We start from the raw sequence: 23673 nt of genomic DNA, 5'->3' as shown, positions 1-23673 counted from the left end.
TTCTGCAATCTGTATTCCCTCGTCGTGTGAGTACCATGTTGCGCCTTTTATCTTTAAGCAGGCAGGCCCTAGCTTTGCCAGGAAGGCTGCAGTACTGCTATTGTTTGTTATTTTCCTGCCTCCTGGGCAGTATGGGCAATATTCCCACCTCACTCTGATCGCAGAACTCTGTCAGCAGGAACCTAGTACCTGTAGTCCGAGATTGGAGAAGAGACTGTGCTAGAAGGGTCCGGAGGAACAGAGACCTGTGTATAGTATTTAAATAATTCGGTTGCTGAACTGCACAAACTAAACACAAACAAAGAGGTGATGGCTGGAAGGTTTAGAATGAATCTTAACCGCTGGCATTGCTCTGGGCAACCCTCCAGACCATCGTTCTTCACCTGTCAAGCCATTACATAAGGAGAAAGACCAAATGCCAATCAGGCTTGGTCCCACCCCAAAAGGGGCATGCTAGGTGACATCCCTTCTGCATGAGAGCACAAGCATCCCCAAAAATGTTTCAGCCTTGTTGGGCCTCATCAGTGAGGAGTAGCTCGGGTCTCTAGGCCCAGCAGGCACAGGATACACATCTGGGCATACCCGTCCCACTCGGGGTGACAAGCAAAAACAGAGGTGATGGCTGGAAGGTTTAGAATGAATCTGAAAGTGGGGATGCTTGTGGTCTCGTGCAGAAGGGATGTGACCTAGCAGTTTGGGCTGGACTGCCCCTTTTTGGCTGGGGACGGGCCTGATTTGCATATGGTCTTTTCCCTTCTGTAATGGCTTGGCAGGTGAAGAACGATGGTCTGGAGGGTTGCCCAGAGCAATGCCAGTGGTTAAGATTCATTCCAAACCTTCCAGCCATCACCTCTTTGTTTTTGCTGCACAAACTAAAACCAGTTAGATGAAAAGAAATGTTTAACCAACCGCATCATTGTTTTATTTACTGTGTCTCACAGTGCAGGAAGTGTTTACTGTTGTTGTTCCTTAACACCACGGGCAAAGGCTTGTGACATTTAGAGAACAGCAACATACTGCGGATTCGCTGGTAGTATCCCCTTGTAGTTTTTATGGCCTCTTTCCTGTCCTTTGGAAGTACACCGTCATGCTGGGCTCGTAGTGACATACGGGGGAACACATGGTTTACATAGCATTTCCTCTCGTAATCACTTTCTCATTTGGCTCTAGGAACTTTGCCTCCAAGTAATCACTTTCTCACTTAGGTCCTGAACATTTTTCTTTATGTTCCATCATGCAGTCTTTCTCCTCTTAATTCGTTTCTCAAATTGTCTGGCCTAGGACATTGGCTTTCAGTCCCATGGCCAGGCCCTAGTTTCTCCCCATCCAAATAGGTGAATAACCAAAAACCACTGTTCAGTACTGGCATGCGCTTCATCGTTCTTGTCCATCTCCAGGTTTGGTGTCTCATGCACTCCTTGTGACATGTGTCTCATGCACCCCTTGCATGATCTCACTGGGGGATGATTATGTCGCCAAAGGGAACTGGGCCAGTCACAAGCTGGTGATGCTGGGCCCAGGGTTGGCATGGACATTATCCTGCCTACCCCATTGTGCCACACAGGGAAGGTTGGGGCTCATCACATTGCCACCTTAGAGGCTTCTGTCCGTTTAAGGGAAGCGAGAGTCAGCCACACCTGAACACTTGGTTCTCCTTACGGTGGTGCGGAAATCACATCTAAAATGACAATGGGAAAGAGAGGGACCTAAAATAAGACAGAGAACTCGGGCAGTAAACCCATCATTTCACAAGTTCTCCAAACCCATGCACCTACGGGCGGTTACACTAAGGGACTCCTCCCTGAGGGAGGAACCAGGGTGTAGTAATCAGAGAGATCATCACCCATGGAGAGAGATTAAGCAACCTCAAGTCCCACTTCAGTAATGTAAGTCATCCCCAGAGGTGGGGTCCATCATCCAGTCCTCACAACAGCTGCATAAGGAGATATACCAGTATTCGCTTAGGCCAGAGATAGGCTGGAAGGACAGTTCACCCCCTATATATGAAAGGGCCTGTGGCAAAAAGGCCCTGGGTGTCTGGATAAGGACCTCCTTTGGAGAGTGTTAGCGCAGAGTACAGAAGGAACCTGAGCCAGGAGACCAGAAGAAAGACCCAGGATGGGGGCTGGAGTAAGAAGCCAGCTGAGATACCAGTAGGATGTGGAAAGAAGAACCCAGGTGCCTGGGGAAAGGAAGACAAAGGAGGCTGGGGTAAGAAGGAGACAGGGGGCTGGGGGAAAGATAACACAGCTGGGGCAAGAAACGAGAGAGAGAGAGAGAGAGATATAGAGCGAGACATAGAGCGAGACAGAGAGAGAGAGATATCCTAGTAGCTGGGTAGAGAGTCCCAAGAGATCTGGAAAAGAGAGAGAGCCAAGGGACTGAGGGGAGAGAAGTCCAGCCGGTTGCAGAGAAGGGTAATGAAAGTACTAATAGGATGAGAAGAGAGAGACCCAGGAGGCTTGAATAGAGACCTCAGCGGCTGGGTAAAGGGAAACTCCAGGAAGCTGGGAAGAGAGGAAGACCCAAGGACCTTGGTGAGAGAGCGGAAGACCCATAGGTTTGGGGGGGGGCAGAGAATCGGGCGGGAGAGATAGACAGGAAGTTGGAAGTGAGAGTACATGGAGGAAAGGGTGAAGAAGCAAACTCTTAGTATACATGTGCCTAAAGAGAAAATGACAAACATTGAAGGGACAATAGAAGGGAAGGGTGGCCAGAGTGGAGAGGTGAAGCAGATAATCTCCAAGTGTAGGGGTGAGGAGGAGGAAAGTAAGATGAGCGAGAGAATAGAAGAGCAGGAGGAAGAGGCTGAGAGAAAACACAAAGATTATCTTAGGATGGGTAGAGGAACAAGCCCAAGACACAGTAATGAGGAGATGCAGAAGAACTACAAGGGCAAAGAGAAAGAGAGTGTCATGATCCACAGAAAGCGCCACTTTTGGACTTCCTGGTCCTTGTCACAATGGGGCTTGCACTCTTTGATACTCCCAACATGGCCGTCTAACGTGGTACGCCTTGCACCAGCTTCCACGTCGGACGTAGCACATTCTACAAATAGACCACGCCTCCGCGGCCCCGCACGTCTCAACGCTATCGCTGGTAGTGACTAGACGTGTGCTCCGTAGTTCGCTGAACTATTCTCCTGTCCTTGGTTCCCGGACCCTCTAATTTCCCAATTCATTCCTCCCTCATCTCTTACCTTGTTTCCCGGATTTCGTGTACCTCCTTCGTGTACACTTCCTCGCTTCCTGGACGTCCTGAGCATCCGAGTATCCTGGAATGCTGAATGCACGCTGGAGTCAGTGGAGACTTGCACAGGCTTGTACAAAACCCGATACGTGCGCAAGAAGACTTCCTCCAAGAAATCCTGCAAAGAGCGATCTCAGGGGAATTCCGTGACAGTTTGAGACACCAAACGACCGAAGTTGAAACCAACATGGAACAGGCCGTTCAGGATCTCATGCGTGGCATGCAAGAATTAACGACCGAGGTGCAGAATTTAAAGGCGGAAAACGCTGCATTGAAACAACTAGTTTTGGCCCGCGATTCTGCCACAAAGGAAAGCGTGCTACTGGGTGGCATTGTAGACAAATATGATGGGTCTGCAAAAACCCTTCGTGGATTCCTTGACTCTTGTTTAGTCCGCTTTACCTTTAAGCCCTACTATTTTTCAACTCCCAGGGCGAAGGTGGGCTTTATAATCTCGCACCTCTCGGGGAATGCACTAACTTGGGCTACTCCTTTAGTCAATTCTGGAGATGCCCTCCTGGGTGATTACGATGGATTCATACAGGCCCTTAAGACCATGTTTGATCACCCAGAACATGGTCTTAAGGGTCTATAATGCCCAGGAACGTCTACTTGACTTTCGGCAAGCATCCCAGGACATGCTTACGTATGTCACACGATTCAAACAATTGGCCAAGGAAGCGGATTGGTCTTCAGAAGCAAGCTTTACTCTTTTCCGAAGGGGGCTAAATGAAGAGATAAAAGATGAATTAGCCAGAGTGGCTCGTCCAAGTTCATTCCAGGCCCTTATGGATCTTGCCATGCAGATAGACTTTCGTATCCAGGAAAGGAAGGCAGAGAGGAAAAAGACCAAGATGCCCTTCCAGAAGGATTCCCTTGAGACCTCATTGAAACCCAGCCCTACTCCAGTCTCTGGTTGCGACCCAGAACCCATGCAAATAGGGGCCTTCCGTGGACCCATATCCCCGCAAGAAAGGATGAGAAGGATCCACACAGGCTTATGCATGTATTCTGCCTCGGATAAACACCTAGTTAGAGAATGTCCTCTAGCCCCTCCACGGCGTTCGGGAAACGCCAGCTCCTGATCTTAGATGGAGCAAGGCTTCGGGAGAGAGATGTTTGCTCCACATCTATTCCATCCTTGAACTCTTGTGGACAGAACAATCTAGTGATTCTACAAGCCTTCCTATCGTCATCCAAGAATGAGACCTACCCCATTTTGGCTTTGGTGGATTGTGGGGATATGGGACTATTCATTGATCAAGATTGGGTCTTTAAACACCACATTCCATATGAAACACGAAGTATCATGCAACCTCTGGAGGCGATCGACGGAAGACCTCTCTCTTCAGGACCTATATCCTTGCAGACCAAAGAATTCCAACTCTCGATAAACCATCACCAAGATTTGATCAAATTTGACATCATCAAGTCAGCCCATTACCCCATGGTACTGGGTATGCCCTGGTTGCAGAAACACAATCCTTACATCAGTTGGGCAGCAGGATCCTTGTTTCTTGGTTCTGAGTTTTGCATGTCTCACTGTCTATTCCCGGATTCCTCCTTGACAACTTCCGAAAGCACGCCAACAGGCCAGCAAGGCCCACTCATGGTTTCAAATGTCATACAGGTTCCTAGGGCCTATCAGGAATACGCTGATGTGTGTCCAACTGCTATAGTCCAGGCCCTACCCCCTCACAGACCTGACGACTGCACTATAGATACAGAACCTTGAGCAGTGATTCCCTTTGGGAGGATGTTCATTCTATCCGAACCAGAAAAAAAGGCCCTTAGAGAATACTTGGATACCAACCTTGAAAATGGCACCATAAGACCATCTAAATCTCCAGCTGGAGCTTTGTTGTTTTTTGTTTCCAAGAAAGACACTAAAGAGCTTAGACCTTGTCTTGATTATCATGGATTGAATCAGTGCACCCTCAAGGACCGCTATCCCTTGCCCTTAATCTCTGATATCCTGGAAGCGGTGACAGGAGCTGTAATCTTCACGAAGTTGGCTCTCAGGGGTGCCTACCATCTGATCCGTATCAGGGAAGGAGACGAATGGAAAACAGCATTTAGAACACCCTTTGGCCACTTTGAGTACTTGGTCATGCCCTTCGGGCTTGCAAATGCCCCTGCAGTCTTCCAACGCTTCATGGATAGGGTATTTTCTGACATGTTGTTCCTCTTCGTCATCGTTTACCTGGATGATATCTTGATTTACTCCAAGGATCCTCAAAAGCATGCAGAGCATGTAAAGGCAGTTTTGCAACGGCTACGTGAACACAAACTCCTAGCTAAACCTGAGAAATGCCTTTTTCATGTCACTTCTGTTCATTATCTAGGGTTTGTCCTTAGTCCAGAAGCAATAGGAATGGACCATTCAAAGGTAAAGGCTATACTATCTTGGCCTGTTCCCACTTCTGTGAAACAGATCCAATCCTTCCTGGGGCTTGCCAATTTCTACCGGAAATTCATACCATCCTTTTCTGAGATAGTTCAACCGATCATCACATTATTGAAAAAAGACACCCCCTTCCTCTGGACCCCAGCCCAGGACAAGGCATTCCAATGATTAAAAACAGAGTTTACTCAAGCCCCTATCCTTGCTCAACCCGATATAAATCGACCATTCCTAGTGGAGACGGATGCCTCTAACTATGCCATAGGAGCAGTGTTAAAGCAAGAATTCGAGGATAAATTAGAGCACCCCATTGCTTACCTCTCACGAACCCTGACTTCCAGCGAGACTCATTACTCCGTCTTGGAAAAGGAACTGTTGGCCATCCGTCAAGCCTTCACCGAATGGCAGCATCTACTTCTTGGAGCAAAACATCCTGTCCAGGTCCGTACGGACCATCGAAATCTTCAAGTTCTGCAATCTATGGAATGTAGGAATAGCCGTCAAGCCCATTGGGCCTTCTTCTTTGCCAAGTACCATTTCCACATCCATCATGTCCCCAGATCATAGAACATAATTGCTGACGCTCTATCTCGACGTCCTGATTACGAAACTCTTGAAGATCGGGCCTACCCAAAGATGTTTCCCCACACAATTTTTGTAGCTCAAGCAGTCAGTCTCCTGGAAGACATTCGAATGCAAACCCAGTCATTTGAAATCAGGAAAGAATTCACAGGAAAGAATTGATGGAGTCTAAAAACTAGAGACGGATATTTGTTCAAGTACAATGCCCTGGTCATTCCCACACAGAGGCCCTCATTACGACCCTGGCGTTAAGGGTTTAACGGCGCCGTAAAATGTGTCGGCGCCGTTAAACCCTTAACGCCTGATTACGAGGTCCCTTTGCAGCTCCCGACCTTAACGGCTGGTCTGGACCAGCCGTTAAAGTAGGGACCCGCAAAGGGAATTTCGAGCTAATTACGGTACCGCAATTTGCGGTACCATAATTACCGCCTTCCCCAGTCCCATTGAGCCCTATGGGGCAAAAATGGGAATGGGGAAGGGCCAATGGTAAATGGGGAATTACCGTCCCACCAACCTTGGAATGGGCTGGTAATTCCTCATTTACCATTGGCGGAATCGGTAAGTTACTGGCGTTAACCATGGCGCTATTAGCGCCATTGGTTAACGCCGGAGTCGTAATGAGGGCCAGAGACTGCAACTACGGATTATTAACCTCTGTCATGACACTCTTCACTCCGGGCATCGTGGTGTCAATAACACCCTTCGTCTCGTAAAAAGACAATTTTGGTGGCCCAAAATGAAAACAGGCATTCAACAGTACATTCAAACCTGCGCAGTCTGCAATCAAAACAAACATGATAACAAGAAACCGGCAGGTCTCCTAATTCAACCTACACTACCTTCTAGGCCCTGGGAGTTCATCGCTACAGACTTTATCGTGGAATTACCACCATCTAGGGGCTATACGACAATCATGGTCACCATTGATCTATTCACCCACATGACCCATTTTACACCATTGTACAAATTGCCATCTTCTTCAGAACTCGCTGGCATTTTCCTGGAACATATATTTCGCCTTCATGGACTCCCTTCCAAGATCATATCAGATCGAGGACCTCAATACATCTCTCAATTCTGGAAACATCTATGTCGTATTCTAGGAATCCAACTTGCTCTCTCATCGGGTTATCACCCACAGACTAACGGAGCTACGGAATGTGGAAACCAGACCCTGGAACAATACCTTCGTTGTTTCGCCACCAAGGTACAGGACGACTGGTCACTCCTTATACCTGTGGCTTACAACAACTCTGATTATTCGGCAGTCAAGACCAGCCCTTTTTATTGCAGCCAAGGATTCCACCCGTCAGTTCTACCTTCCATTCTCCCACATCCTACACCTGTACCAACAGTTGACTCCTGGATTGAAACTCTCATCAATGTTCACAAGGAAGACAAAGAACATTTAGAAAAGGCCCGGACTCACGTTAAACATTATGCGGATACCAAAAGAAGACCAGGTCCTTCTTATGCCGTCGGTGATCAGGTCTGGCTGTCCTCGAAACTACTGCCTCGACATTTACAACCAAACAAACTAGACCCCTGTTACTATGGACCTTTTTCCATAAAGGAAATCATAAACCCAGTCTCATTCCGGCGCAAGTTACCAGACTCCTGGAAGAAGATTCATCCAGTTTTTCACACTTGCTTATTAAAACCTTACATCCGATCCTCCCGGAAATCCTGCAGACCCAACCCCGTGGTTGTGGACAATCAGCTGGAATATGAAGTATCCAGAATATGCGACTCCAGCTATAAACGGTGTCAACTTCAATATTTGGTCGAGTGGAAAGGATATCCTCCGATTGAAAGAACCTGGGAACCACTTTCCAATCTGAATACCCCCCGATTGCTCATAAGGTATCATCTCATACACCCAGGCAAACCTGGTGGAACAAGTTTTCGGAGGAGGCATGCTGTCATGATCCACAGAACACACCCCTTTTGGACTTCCTGGTCCTTGTCACAATGGGGCTTGCACTCTTTGATACTGCCAACATGGCCATCTAACGTGGTACGCTTTGCACCAGCTTCCACGTCGGACGTAGCATTGTACAAATAGACCACACGGCCCCATGTGTCACAACGCTATCGCTGGTAGTGACTAGACGTGTGCTCCATAGTTCGCGGAACTATTCTCCTGTCCTTGGTTCCCGGACCCTCTAATTTCCCAATTCATTCCTCCCTCATCTCTTACCTTGTTTCCCGGATTTTGTGTACCTCCTTCGTGTACACTTCCTCACTTCCTGGACGTCCTGAGCATCCGAGTATCCTGGAACGCTGAACGCACGCTGGAGTCAGAAAACCTGTACAAAACCAGATCCGTGCGCAAGAAGACTTCCTCCAAGAAATCCTGCAAAGAGCGATCTCAGGTGAGAAGGCGGGAATTCCGTGACAGAGAGGGGTGAAATAAGAGAAGGTTCCCAGGTACGAGCATGTAGCAGGACATGAAGGGGGAGAGAGATATTGGGTTGGGATGCTTCAGAACGAGGACCCTGAGAGAGGGAATTGGTGATAGGTCTAGCAAGAATTCTGTAAAGATCTTAGGGAGGCAGCCTGCCTGCCGATGGATCTAGACCTAGGTTTAAGGCCAGCTGCAGCATGACCGCAACTACAGAGTGAGTCAACAAGCTCCAGCTCAAACTTGATAGCAAGGAGAAGGTTTCTCCAACTTCCTCTAGCAATCCAAGAATGCTGACAAAGCTATGACTACCGAAGGCAGGGACTTTGTCAAATGGGGATGGACCCTGAGAAGCCTGAGAGGAACCATAAGAGTAATATTATTTGGAATTCTTTCTGTTCTGTTTGGATCAACTGGCACCTCTTCATCATGGTTCTTTGTCCGTTCCGCAAACACTTGTGTTATGAATCCTCCTTCTTCTTAATGTTCTGGCTCCTTTCTTTCTGCGTTTATTCTCTTTTCACCGCCACCCTCACTGTGTGCTCTCTCGCTATCCACGGGGAGCCCCGAACGACCCTCCCCTGCTCCCCGCCCTGACCCATCTCACCTTCAGCAGTGCTTGTTTACCACTCCTTCCCACTCTCCACTCCTTGACTCTCGTTCTCGTCTCACTATTCCACCTCGCGGGCCTACTGCTGCTCCTATTCCCCCTCACAGCTCTTCCACTTTTCAGACCAACTACACCCTGTGCGTGCTAATTTCTTCTGCTCTTTTTTTGGACTTACCAATGGTGTGATTTTCACACTCGCCATCATACCCAATCAACTTTGAGCAATCATCACAGAGGATGAGTCATCACATCTGCCCTGTATTGTTAAGCTGCTGGGAGAGACCAGACCAGGGCTTCAAAAGAACTGAAGAACGTTTTGCTTTGAACACTTTTGAAGCTGCTTGAAAGACACTCATTCTTGAGTTTACACTAAAAGCTGTCAGCATACTGGTGAACAACCATTGTGGCCCAGATAAAATTATATTGTGCCCATTCTTGCCAATAAGGAAACTGATTTGGTTTTCTTCTGTTAATGTACTATGCTAAAGATATATAAAGACCGTTCACATCTGGCATGTGCTTGATCACACTGAGCTGCGTGACACCCTCTTATTCTAGAAATCCTCTGTCAGCTCTGCCTGGTCTCTACATGCAGTGAACCTCCTTGTCGCCTCTCATGCCCTACCCCTGTCCATGGTGTATGTCTTTCTGCTGTATCACAGTTTTGCGCATCTCATCCTTGCCTCCGCTCATGGACTATAGGTCTGTCATTCACTGAAGCTCCACAACTTCCACGCATAGACTGACACTCAGGTTCCATCAGGTCTCTCTGTCTCAGTCGTGTATCCATCGTGTCTTCTGATCATGGCCAGTGCAGACATACTTATGATTCTCAGTTTTGCTTGTAGTCATGGATGGTAGGTAAAACCAGAATAAAAAGTCCATATTTTGGCATTGTCATCCGTTCTGCTAGTGGATGGAAAAATTGAACAGTTGGATTGTCAGGAACCATCTTAATATTCCGGTGTTAGTGTCCTTTTTTCAGGATAACAAGGCGAGTGGAGAGTGATCTATCACAGGGGTGAAATGTGTTACAGTTCAATAATAGCAGAGAACCTCATATCCTGGCCAAATGCTCTTGCTTGATGGTGGAATACAAAGTTAGCCTGGGAACAGCTTTTGGATGATGAATAGGACTGGCTTCTCTCTGTCTCTTCATTGTGACAGAGCCGCACACAAGCCTGCACTTTATATAGCTGTTTGGAGGGTAGAGGGCTAATTACAATTTGGGGGTCACTAAAGAGCAAATGACACAATGCACTTTTCAGGTCTTGAAAAGCCTTAATAGCATGTTCACTCCATCTCAATGGGCTGGGCAGTATATCTGTCAAGGATCTGGACAAAATGGGGAACTTGTGAATAAACATCTGGTAGTGTCCTATTAAACCTATAAAGAATCTTAGATATTTTTAATTCTCACAAAGTGGGATATTTTGGAAGGCTTGAGGCCTGATCATTCCATTTCCAATGTGGCATCCCAAGGATGTTATGGGTGATGTGGTGAGTGTATGTCCAGTTGTCTTGGACATGGGACCAGAAACTCCAAGGATGGAACAAACAAGTGTCAGGAGTTTCAAGTGGTCATCTCACACTGGACTGTGGATGCTTGAATCATCAATGTAGGCACTGGTGTGTGTATTCTCTGTGGGGGTGCAAGGGATGTATAATCAGTCGTTGGAAGGTTGCTGCTGCTCAATGCCGTCTGAATGGTAAGTATTATGAAGTAAAACAGACCTTGTGCCCTGGCAAAGGCCAGGTGGTCTTTATCCTGAGGATGAAGTGCAACTTGCCAACACACATTTATGTGCTGGTAACATGTTTGGACTGCCCTAGTCTCTCAGACCTCTCATACGTGCATGGCATGTCTGTCTACTTTGAATTCTGGACTAGATTTCTCACCCTGAAGACAATGCCCACTCCCTAATGACCTTTTGATGACCACCATTTTTGATATTTTCTCTACTTCTCCCTGAATCATAGATTGATGAACCTCAGGTGCCAATATGGTATTTTGCATATTTTCATTGGACAAGATCCTAGCCAGTGGGGTATAGGGTTTACTCTGCCTGGAATGGGTGAAAATACTCTCTGAAGTCATGATGAAACTCTTCCAGCTCTTCAGGAACGTTTGTGGTACCTTCCCTCTGAGAAGCCCTTTTAACATCCGGATCATCCTCAGTTGGCTATAAATGTAATGGGTTGCGTCTATTTTTCCGGGGTTTCAAAGCATTTGGCCAGTTCAGGTAGTAGATGTGATCTTTTATTTGGCTGATCTAGTTGGTGGACTTGATAATTCAAGTTTCCCAAAATGTCATTCACCATGCAGGGCACATTCCATTATACCTGTAACCTGTTATTACTGGTGGCTTACAAAAGCAGGACCTGATGTCCTACTTCAAGGGCAGGCAGGTGGGCATGTTTATTATACAGTTTTTCAGTTTCTCTTGTGCCTTTCCAAGTTCTCAATCACAAGGGTTCAGATAAATCTCATTTGCTCCTGGGTGTTTTGTGCAAATGTAGCCAGATTCAATTTGACATTTTCTTAGCCCTCCCACTCCTCCCTCGTCATGTCTAGAACATTCCTTTGGCTTCTTTCCTAAACTAGCTCAAATGGGTAGAAACTGGGGTAAGCCTGTTGAGTCTTCTAGTGTCGAACAGGATCCAGGGTAACAGCACATACCAGTTGTGTCCATTTTTATCTGCAACATTTGTTAAGAAATGTTTCATGGTAGTGTTAAACCTCTCAGCAATCCAGTCCTTCAGGAATGGAATATGGAGGCGTGCAGTCATGATCTGTATAGTGCTTTCACCTCTTCCATAAACATCAACATGAATGGTGTACATTGGTCGGTTACATTTTCCATTCCTGAAGGACTGGATTGCTGAGAGGTTTAACACTACCATGAAACATTTCTTAACAAATGTTGCACGGGGTCCCCGGGGGAGGCACTCATGATCTGGACGACCAGAAAGGCTTCACAGTCTGTTCTGATCTTGATGGTCGTGCAGATTATCGTACCTCCGTCCCCAAGTACCGCACAGGCAGGAGTAATAAACTGCCTGTGCAATCTTTGAGGCCACAGGTGTTTTGAGCCGTCAATCAGGAACCAGGAACACCGGAAGAACCCCAGACCACTGTAAGGCAATGGGTGATTATTCAAACAAGTGCAGTACTAAGGAAATACAATGTAAACACCAATTGGAGTAGGGCTTACCCCAGTGTATGACAGCAGTGTCTTGAATGTAGTGGGTAGCAGGAGGTCGAGGGTTGGAAGACCAGGCGTTCCGCACGGCTTGTAGGAGGATAACACCTGGGTCAGATGGCAAAGACCCGAAAACACAAGTTCCAAGATACAGAATTCAAAGATCCAAAGTTCCAGAGATATTGATCAGAAGCAATCCAGGGGATAGGCAAAACTCAGGTCCGTTGAGCAGTCCGAGGTTGTCAGGGTCATGAGTTTTGAATTCCGAGGAGTAGACAAAGATCGAGTCCGTAAGGCAATCCGAGGTCGTACAAGAAACAGTTCCAAAATCCAAGGAGAAGACAAAAATCAGGTCCGTTGAACAGTCCGAGGTCGTAGTAAACGTGAATTGAAGGGAAAAACAAGAAACGCCAAATATCCTCACGAGATCAGCTGTGAAGCACTGGTTCCGTGTTTTCGGATGCTTTTGAACTCGTTTGAGGCAGTCACGTGATGTGAATCACGGAAGCGTGCAGCGTGAGGATTGTCACGTGATCTTGATCACGTGATGCAGGATGATCGAGGTTGCTGTGGGAGTCTCTCTATGTGTCGCAAGGATGATCGTGAAGACCGGGGACGTTGCCAGTTGTGTGAAAGTCTCCATAGCAACTGCCAACGAAATGAAGGACGGAAAACACCCGGATTGCATGCTGGTGTTTTCACTCGTTGGGTAGGATGCTGCCGCCTTGATGTGTGTGCCGTGACTGCTTTTGCAGGTAAGTGTGAGGACGGAGGAGCAGCTGTAATGGGGGACGTGACAGAATGTAACATCAGGAGAAGGAGTGAGTTTGGAGTACGTGTTTATAGTAGGGAGAGGTGGTGACAGGAGTTTGGGTAGCACAATGAGGAAGTGGTAAGAATTTGGAGGAGGTGGTTGTCATTGGAGGAACTGGTCCAAATGAGGTGGCAACACCAGAGGAAGTAGAAGAGAGTTTGGAGGAGGTGTTTGTCATAAGAAGAGGAGATGGGGGAGAAGTACCTGATTAGTCCAAGGCCGGTTGAGGAAGCAGTTGGAGGTGCGTCGTGCTGGCAGGGAGACAGACCAGAGCAGAAGTAGAGAAGTTGAGGTGAAAAGAAGTGCAAGCCGTGAACACTGAACATCGGAAGGGGGCCTTGGAAGTCAAGGTTTATAGTGGTGACTCCTGCATCCAACTCCCATACTTGCAGAAACTAGCCTTATATCTACATTAAGGCAGAGACAATATGGAAGTGTGTCATTGAAAGAGTCTGAGGTGCTCAACTGGAGTTGTTACATAGTCTGGTCTTAGACCTGGGAAGAGGTCCCTGGAAAGCCCACAAATAGCCAGTTAATCCGGAACAGTTACCACTCTAGCATGCCAGTGTGAGAGACCTTTACCTGACAATGCATAATTTTGAAGCATTTACTCGTTCATGCAATAATTTTGCTTGTGTGAACCAAAAATAAAGACTGTGGACTACACACACCATCTGTGCCCAGACCTTTGTGTTCTCCTCACAGCTTCCATGACAGGACCAATAGCTGAAAGTGAGATTGTCCATCTCCTTGTGGATATCGCTCCACTGTATAGGAAGGGCTGATTCTTTTATGAAAAACACCCTGTTCTTCTCCACGCCTTGCTTATAGATAGATGAGATTGATAAAAAAGGATCATTTTGTTTTTCTGTATTGAAGTCCAGGGAGTGGGACATACGCTGAACTTCAGAAGCATTTGAGGGTTCTGCATATTCCTTAGGAACTGGGGTTTATATTTGGCAACTTGTAGCAGTGGGTTAGGATTGGAGAGAGCATAATGCAAAAACATCTGGTTCCTGTCTCCCATATTGTCAGACTTTCTACCTTTTGCAACCTGGCGCAACAGATCTGTTTGCATATCAACTGAGCCACTTTATCCCTTTGCTGTATCTGAAGACTAACATCACCAAAACTGAAGACAACAATGCCAACATTCCCCCTATAGCAAGGTTCTGCCACATGCGACTGTCCAGATGTGTTGGACCATGATTCCCACAATCCCCCACAGTTGACAATGCTGGCTAGGGATGGTAGGAGTTGTAGACCAAAACATCTGGAGATCCAATGGTTTCATGTCCCTGCAGTATTAAGTTTCATCCAAGACCTCTGCACCAACATCAATAAAGCTTTGGCTGCAGGTCGATTTAAAGCAGTGCTCTGACTATCATAGGAACTAATAGTTGTATGCACAATACAATTTCACTCTGGTGCTCCTTCCAAGCACTGGGTAGGTATATGGCATATGGTATGTTTGATAAATTCTAACATAAGGTCTTCAGTTTCTCTCATGGTTGTAGTTGCTATGTTTCTTCTGCCGGTTGGAACTGGGTGTCTGATCCAGGATAATCCCACCCTGACACCATAAAAGGCTATTTATTAGAAAATACGACACAGCATAGAGTTTAACATGTCTCTTATAAAAAGGGTTTGTGAGGCGGTCTGGAAATCTAACCTTTGTCTCCTAGTAAGCCAAAGCTCATTCTTTCTCAGTTGTTTCTCATATGTACTGGAACTTTAAATACAAGTTCCAGCATACAGTGTTTCTCCTTTCACTTTCCTTACAAGCTCGAGAAACATTACCTTCAATTAAAAGCATACCGGCCTTCTGCCTTTAATGACTTTTTTTAAATGGAGTCTAGGAACTTTACTTTCAAGTCCCAACTTGAAGTTTTACTACTTTCAGTCACTTTCTCAATGCCGCCATGAACTTGACCTTCAAGTCCCAGCTTGCACTGTTTTTCCTTTTAATTCACTTTCTCAGTCACTCTGAGAATTTTCAGTGCAAATTCCATCATGCACTGTTTCTCTTTTCAGTCGCTTCCTCAATATCTCTATGAACCTTGTCTCTAAATTCCTGCATCCATTTAGTTACTTTCACATTTGGTTCTAGAACATGTATTTCTTAGTTCCAACATGCAACAATTCTCCTCTGAATACCTTTTCTCACCTGACTCTAAGCTCTTTGCCTCAGAGTTCCAACATGCAGTGTTTCGCCCTGAATCAGTTTCTCAAATGCTTCTTGCATCTTCTGTGTTTCCACAAACCATTCGCCAGTACTATCCTTTCTTGTTGCTTCTGTTCTGTCCCTCAGTTTGCCAGGAAATCTGTCAGCTATTGCTTAACCCCAGCCTTGTTCAGACTGCAGCATTAAATTAGTTCAGGCACTAATTGAAAAATTAAAAAGTGACCCACGATAGCCAATGGCAATTCATTGCTTTTGCGACAGACGTCTTGAGTAGCACCCAAAGGGGAGTATTTTGGTATAATCTTTGGTAAATTAGCATTTTAGGAATATTTGTCTAACAACGTTCGAAAATAATAGCTGCACGGAGGGGTAATTCATCAAACTGGCCAACTGACTCTTGCCAAAAACACTGGCACACCCAAGCATTTTGGGCCTGCACTGTGGGTGTTGCCCTATAGACCAGTCTGAGCCAATTCCCAGTATCTGCATACCTCCTCCACCTCCCACTCTCAACCTCTCTACATAGTGTCCCTTTATCCTGCCATCTGGGTGTGTTGCACATCTCATCCTCACTGCTGCTCACATGGCCTATGTCCGACACTAAACAACTCTGCACAGCTTAGTCTGCACTCTTGGACTCTTGACTGCTTTCTTGCATAGAGAGGCACTGCAGCTTCAACAAGACTTTTTGTTTCACTGGTTTCTCATTATTTTCTCTGCCCGCCCGACCTGTACCATGGGACGCATCATGTATTCATGGCCAGTGAGGAAATACTGATGATTCTGTTTTGTTTCCTGTCACAGAGGGCACTTCCCCGTGGCAGCCACTTCATGCAGTACTAGCATCTTTCTAGTCTATCTACCCTTGAAACTGGCACTACTGACAAAAGTGATCATTGTAGTTTGACTACCCACAGCGGACGGGAGCAACGCTAAAGGATTTTTGTTTTGTGTTTTGTTTGCCACAGACCAGCAACACATACCCTTTGAATAGTGTCTGCTCACAGACAAAAGGAGAACCACCCAAAGTAACTTACAAGTTCCTTGTGCCCAAGGGACAATGGAATATCAGCCAATTTGACCTTCATGCCCTTCCTCCCCACACATTCAGGGATGACTACCAATTGTGCGTTCTATGTACCTACATCCCAACCATTGTAACATGTATGCTGTCTGTGCACAGCACTTAAGGGCTAGCACAAGTTACCTTTGTATTCAGTAAACCCACAGCAGCAGAGTGGACTGGTCAAATTAATCCTGGAGGTCTGCATATGGCAGCATGGCAGATCCCCAAAGTAATCATTGAAGTCTGTCTCCGCAGAGCAGCGGAGCAGGCAACCCAAAGTAATCATTGGGTTCTGTCTATCCAGAGTACCAGGGATGACCAACACAAGTCTGCATATTCACAGAACTGGGGAGGGCTGCCCAAAGTGACCCACTTGCCCTGTGTGTACACAGATCCAAATAGGACCACCCAAAGCAACACTTTTATTCTGTTTACTGATGTAACCAGGGGTGACCACTTAGAGTAACCTGTTTTTCCACCTTAGGAGGTAGAAAGATCCAAGGTTATATTCGTTTTCTGTCTGCCTTGGTTACTAAGACCAACTACTCAAAGTGGCCTTTGAGTTTTGTATATACACCACATCAGAACAGACCAGCAAATGGACCTTTGTGTTCTGTATGGGCACAGCAGTAGGGGGGCGTTGGGCATCAAATGTTTCATTTATGAGGGTCTGACTCCAGGCCCTGTTAAGACAACCAAAAGTACTCTTTGTTCTCTCTGACATAGCCCCAGGGAGGGACCCCAGATGTAGCTGTCACATTACCAGGAACAAGGGGTGGCTTATACGCATGGCTCTGCTTGCATGGCAAACCTTCTCTTTCACAGTACCTGTGACCCAACAGGACCCCTCTGTATTCCTGAATTCAACCATATCTGTGTGGATTGGGGGAAGGGTGGTGGGCCATGGGCAATGTCATTTCTAGATAGAGGGCTAAAGGGTTACATTCAGACCCCCCTAAATGCAATGGAGACAGGAGAAACCATGAAGATACAACAGGACACCGGTTTAACAGAAACGCAATAAACATTAATGACACCAAGCCATTGAAAAGGCCATGCTGGCAAACATTCATGCCCTCTGGCTTTTAGTGGAAACTAGTTATCCTGTTACATTTTAAACTAATAGTTGAGTAGGAGAAAGGTACATATTCGCCAGTATTTCAGTCTGTCCTCCATAACACAGTTTACCTACTGAAAGAGACTTTAGAAAACGCCACTTCCCATGTCTGGGCTACAAACTCCAGAACACACTTAAGCAATTACCCCAAAACTCAAATTCTCTTGGTATCAAATTACACCAACTGGTTCTGTATCCTTAAGATCTATTGGCTGGTGCAGTCTGTCAAGAAAATAGGGTCAAAATGAATTTATGCTCAGAAAATAGGTGAATTTGCAAGCCTAGCTATTGTCATGCAGGCAGACGCCCTTATGCTGCTTTTGCATGAAGGATGATCTAAATCACAAATGATGGTGGTGTATTCGTCAAGGTAGGAGGCACCCCAAAGGGAATCTCTAGGAGGGAGGTGTAGCGGCAAAAGGACAGGATCCCTCTACATCCCACAGTGGGGACACATGTGCTAATGTCATCATAAGGCAATGTACGGGCGTCCTCATGGCATTCTCTCGGACAAACTTCCTGTTGGCTTGTGACCCCCTGGATTTATCAACGGGCTACAACGACTGCCCTTAGGGCTACTAAAGGCAGCCGTTGTGTTCGGTCAGCCATTGGCCCCACTGAGGACCACTTAAAGGTGTTATGGAAACACAGATCAAAGGGGAGGGCCACCAAAAGTAACCTTTGTATTCTGTCTGTTAACTGAACCATGAGGAGGAACCACTACAATTAACTACTTGTTTCTGGCTGCACACCGCGCAACAGAAGAACGTTTTTGAATAACCTTTGTTTTCTGTCTGTCCATGGGCCCATGGAGGGTCTCCAGAATTAACCATTGTGTGTTGCCTGCCCACAGCTACAGGGAGGACCAGCCAAAGTAACCTTTGTTTTCTTCTATTTGCCCACAGCCCCCTAGATGATAATTACATGGACCACGTGATGAACGTCCAGCTCCCCAGGTGAGCTGATGGAAGGCTTCTGTATCTTGTTTTCTGAGCAAGCTTCCCTTCCACTTCAAACTTTTACTGTGCGTTGATTGCAGGAACTGTGATGCATTATGAGCTGGGAGGGTTCTGTTGACATACCTTATTTATGCAGTGTTGGATCGTGGACCTTGCGTCATTGCCAATTTCCCTCTTGTAGACATCAGCCCACTGTGGATACAGATACAGTCATGCTAATGTGGGAGAGGACGTATCTGTTGGAGATTGTGCCTAATTCAGCTGGGTCATGGACATCAAGGAGAGCCCACACTTTTAATTTAGTTGTGAGAATTGAGCAATTGATAACATGTCAGTTGTACTGTTTTGAGGTATGTTGGCCAGTCAAAGATCTCGGTAGATGGGCAATCGAAAGATGACAAACAGCACCAAAAAACAGCTTGAGCTGGGCAATCGCTATTTCTCTGGAGAGGGAGGATATGTCGGCACTCTCTTTAGATGAAAGATGATGGGAGTGACAGATCTGGGGGTTTCCATTTATTGGAGATGCAACCACTTCCTTTTCCAGCTGCTTTGGATTTTCAGGGAAACAGTTTCAGGCTCATTCATCTTAGTTTCGCTAAATCAGGAGTGTGCAACCTTTGGCTCTCCAGATATTTTGGACTACAACTTGCAGCAGCTCTATTTAGCATAATCAATCGTCGGGAATCATGGGATTTTGCTCTCAAACATTCTGGGCAACTCCTCCCTAATGTGGCACAACTGGCCCCCAGCTAGGTCGCAGCATCACCTTCAGCTGCAAATTCCCACATCCATAGTTTTTGTGAGTTTTTTTTATTTTGTATTGTGCATATGTTTAATATTTCAGTATTAGTACAATAAACAATTTTACTAAAATGAACAGAAAACCATTCTGTAGATATAAAATAATTCATAAATCCATAATTAAAAAAAATCTCATAACATTTACAAAATGCATTTTTAATATTTCATAGTGAGGCCAAGCTCATCCAACATTGTAATCGCCTCCGCATTCAAAAATACTTCATTACCAGCACTCACTCTATCCCAGACTACTTGTGCTATATTCACATTAACTAATGAGAAGAATCTGCTCAGAACGTGCGTTCTCATTTCTTTAAGAGCCTCACATTCTACCCAAAGATGACCTAGATTCTCATTTGACACACTACATGGCAACATATGCCTTTATTTTCTGAGGTGTCTATTCCTTGCTTGGCCAGAATTTCCCCCGTGGGCAAAAGGTTAAGCCGAAAGCGTGGGAATTGGCCCCTTATTTTTGGACAGGGAAATTGGTTTAAATAGGTTGGCAAGAGACCCAGTGGTTTATCAATCCTGGCAAATGTGGTGTGAAACCTATAACTCTTGACCATAGTGCTTGTCCTAATCCAGTCCATTTCTTTCAATCGTTTTCTGACCGCTTCAGGATTTTCATTCATCTGTCTTCTATCCTTACTGCTTACATATAGGATAGCATCTGCACAAATGTCAAGGCCAATAAGAAAGGGTGAATCATTTATACCTATTTCTTCAGCTAGATCTTCGAAAGGTGTATTTAGGGTGGGATAAAATATTTTTGTCATTGATTGATTCATTGATTGATATTTTATTTCTATCGCGCTCGTACACAAGTGTTTCAGAGCGCGACAAGGCTAGGGAGGGGAACAGGGGAGAACAAAACAGCGATCTTACTAGTCCCAGTGACATTGAGAACACGCAAGTGCATAGGAGAGGGGGGAGGGGAAAAGTGCATGGAAGGGGGGAGAGGTGGAAAGTGCGGAGCAGAGGAGAAACAGATAAATAACAATAAATAAATAATAAAGGCAACAAAAAGTGGTAATGCAGCCAGCAATTTGCAAGTGCTAGGTTTAAGGCAGCAGACAGGGTAGGTCCGATAAGTGCAGAAAGAAAAAGGGGGGGCTGTATGGGTACAGATACAGACCCCAGTGCAAGGGGTGGCCCGGAGGCAGTGCGGGAGGGTGACAGGATGAGCAGGTACCTGGGCCCAAAAGACAGAGGGTGGCCAGGTGGACGGTGCCAAGAGAGAACAGATCAGCAGGGGAGAGGGGGAGCGAAGGCAGAAGAAAAGAGGAAGGTCTTGAGGTGCTTCCGGAACCGGAGATGGTTCTCCTCAAGTTTTAGAGTGGCAGGGAGGCTGTTCCAGAGGGAGGCCCCAGCCGAAGACAGAGATCTACCCCCAGCTCGTTTCTTAGAAAAACGACTGACCCTGAGTGAGTTGGAGGTAGAGGAGCGAAGAGCTCGAGAGGTGAGGTATTTGCGAAGGGATAGCTGAAGTTATTTTGGCTCCAGGTCCCAGAAAGCCTTGTGGACAATGCAGAGGGTTTTGAATTTAATCCTTGCATCCACTGGGAGCCAGTGAAGAGATTTCAGAGCTGGAGAGATACGATCCCAGGCCTTGAGGCCAAGGACAAGTCTCGCAGTCCTGTTCTGGTTTAGTTGCAGAGGGCGGAGAGTAGAGGCAGGTAGATTTAGAAAGAGGCTGTTACAATAGTCCAAGCTAGAGAGAACCAGAGCTTGAGATACCAGGAGCTTCTGGGGGAAGGAGAGGAAAGGCAGAGTACCTCTGAGGAGGTGCAGTCGGAAATTTGACTTTTTAGAGACCTCAGAGATGTGGGTGGAGAAGGAAAGGGTCGAGTCAAAGATGACCCGAGGTTCTTAGCCTCACAGGTGGGGGTAGGAGGAGGGCGAAGGGAGGCCGGCCAGAGAGTGAGGGGAAAGGATGGTGAAAGTGACTTTCCATTGGTACCAATATTCCAGCGACAGCAGGCCAAGTTCATACCGGATTGAAGCCATTGGGGTCCCCATTGGCAAATTAAGTACCTTTTTCTAAATATGTCCCTCTATTTTAGCCCATGGAATAGTTAGACTCATAGGGTTAATTTGCGACCCATATAATATCTTGGGTGCTACTTTGCCCACATAATAGGTTGACAAGGGTTGTAATGTGAACTTGCAGTATGTCCCAAGGATCTTTTTCATTTGATAAATCATCTGATTGCCTTTAGTCAGCAATCAATTTATGCTGTTCTCACAAGATGTTTTATCCTAGGTAAATTAACTCCCTTTGAGGTACAATCTTGATGTTGTCTATCTGGCAGCTGAATTTGGCTGTATTCGCCTTGGGGTGAGATAACTGAATCACCTGACACTTCTGGCTGATTACCAGTCTGTTTAATTTAGCATATTCACTTGTTTTTGATAGCAGACATTGAAGCCCCACCGGGGTATGATCTATGAGTGCTAAGTCGTATGTATATGCCAACCAGTTAAATTTTTCTCCACCCAATTTGAGTGAAACCAATCACACTCCCCTCATTGCTTTGGTAGAATCAGCCATAAAGAGATTGAAAAGACAAGGAGCAAACATGCATCCCTGCCTTAGGCCCCTAAGAGTTTTGATTGGCAATGAAAGCACAACTTTTGAGTTAAACCTTATTCCAATCCAGGTCTCTTTATGGATGTGCTCCAGTATTGCAAGAAGTGAGGGAGGAATACCCCACGCTTTCAATTTTCTCCATAGATGTTCCCTATCTACTAAATCGAAGGCTTTGGAGAAGTCTATAAGGGCCACAAACACCATTAACTGACTTCCTCAGCGATCCTTTGCAATTTTATCCTTCAGAACTGATAAGACCAATCCATTGAGTGTTGTTCCCATTCCCTTTCTAAACCCAGTTTGTGCTTTCGGCAGGAGGCTTTTCTCTTTCACCCACTCATTATGTTTTTCAAGAACAATTGTTGCAAATATCTTGCTGTCAGGGTCCAGCAAGGCGATCGGTCGATAATTTTCTGGTAGCGACGTGAACTCTCCTTGTTTCATGTCGTCCCATAAAATGCCAGATGACCATTAGCTCCCTTAGCACACTGTCATCACTGGTCGACCCATTGAACCCTTGATAACAGTGTGTCTGCCCAGTAAGCACAGCATAAGCATGTCTACGTCAAGCCAGACTGCAGACCTCTAAATTCCAATACTCCTCTACTCCATCTAAAAAACAAATACTCTCCCCTTCCTGAGTGTCTAAGCTGGCAATGGGTAATAGGTGTTTTGAAACATGAACTCTCGGTGCAGGTGCATGTGGCCTCATGTCGAGTAGGAGAATCTCTTCCCTAGAGACACCCCCAGTAGAACAAGTTACTTATCCGTGGTAACGTTCTTTCGACTGGATGTTCCTCCAACGTATTCCTCATCTTTGACATGTAATGTCCAGCTTCAGCTGCTTCTGAAAACTTTTTCGCCAGAGGGCGCTGTGCTTCGGTGCCGTCGAGTCGATGTCCCTCGAGGGCCTCGTCGAGGGTGATATCAAAGAGCATATATAGCATGCGCAGCGCCCATTGTCCTCAGTTCTGTTTTTCCCCTCCTCTTGCAGCAGAGATGCCCATAAATAGGGGCATGACAGTACTCATCCTTGGTGGAATGGAAGCTGTAATAGCATGGGAAATTTTACAGAGGGGTGTAGGTTTGCCGGCGATGTGGAATACGTTAAAGGAACATCCAGTCGAAAGAACGTTACTAGGGGTAAGTAACTTGTTATTCAAAGGGATTGTGTCCTCCAAAGTATTCCTCATCTTTAACAGACTCCCAAAGCAGTATTATGTTTGGAGGAGGGTGTAGAATTACAGTTTATACATTTTCATGGGCAGAGCCGAGCCAAAAAACCCATCCTGACCATGGGAAGAATCCAGGCAGTTATGTTTTGTAAACGTGTGGATGGAAGACCACGTTGCCGCTTCACAGATGTTTCTAATAGGAACACCCCTTTGAAGGCCTGTAGATGTGGCCATGCCCCTGGTAGAATGAGCTTGCAAACCTTCAGGAGGGTCTTTCCCTGCCAGCCTGTAGCACACAGAAATTGCCAAAATTATCCACCTGTTTGGTAACAGCCTGACCCAGTTTGTGTCCTGTACACTCTATGAAAAGCTGATCATCAAACCGTATTTTGGATGTTCTCGAATGTAAAAGCTTAGCGCTCTTCTAGGATCCAACCTATGAAGTCTTTCCTCCTCCTTACCAGGATGAGGCAGAGTTTAGAAGGAAGGCAGAACAATTTTCTGGCTC

At 46.1% G+C, this 23673-nt stretch overlaps 1 protein-coding gene across 1 annotated transcript in view; it reads left to right on the top strand.

Annotated features, from left to right (window-relative positions):
• The window catches only part of ABO (ABO, alpha 1-3-N-acetylgalactosaminyltransferase and alpha 1-3-galactosyltransferase), a 911475-nt gene that overhangs the window by 531414 nt on the left and 356388 nt on the right, over positions 1-23673 (top strand). The window contains exon 4 of the mRNA XM_069609331.1: positions 18540-18590. Within this exon, the coding sequence (XP_069465432.1) occupies positions 18540-18590 (51 nt within the window). The remainder of the gene's footprint in view (positions 1-18539; positions 18591-23673) is intronic.

Source organism: Ambystoma mexicanum, chromosome 8 (assembly GCF_040938575.1).
Source record: "Ambystoma mexicanum isolate Mex_15411 chromosome 8, UKY_AmexF1_1, whole genome shotgun sequence".
NCBI lineage: Eukaryota > Metazoa > Chordata > Amphibia > Caudata > Ambystomatidae > Ambystoma > Ambystoma mexicanum.
This window is presented reverse-complemented; position numbering and strand designations above follow the sequence as displayed.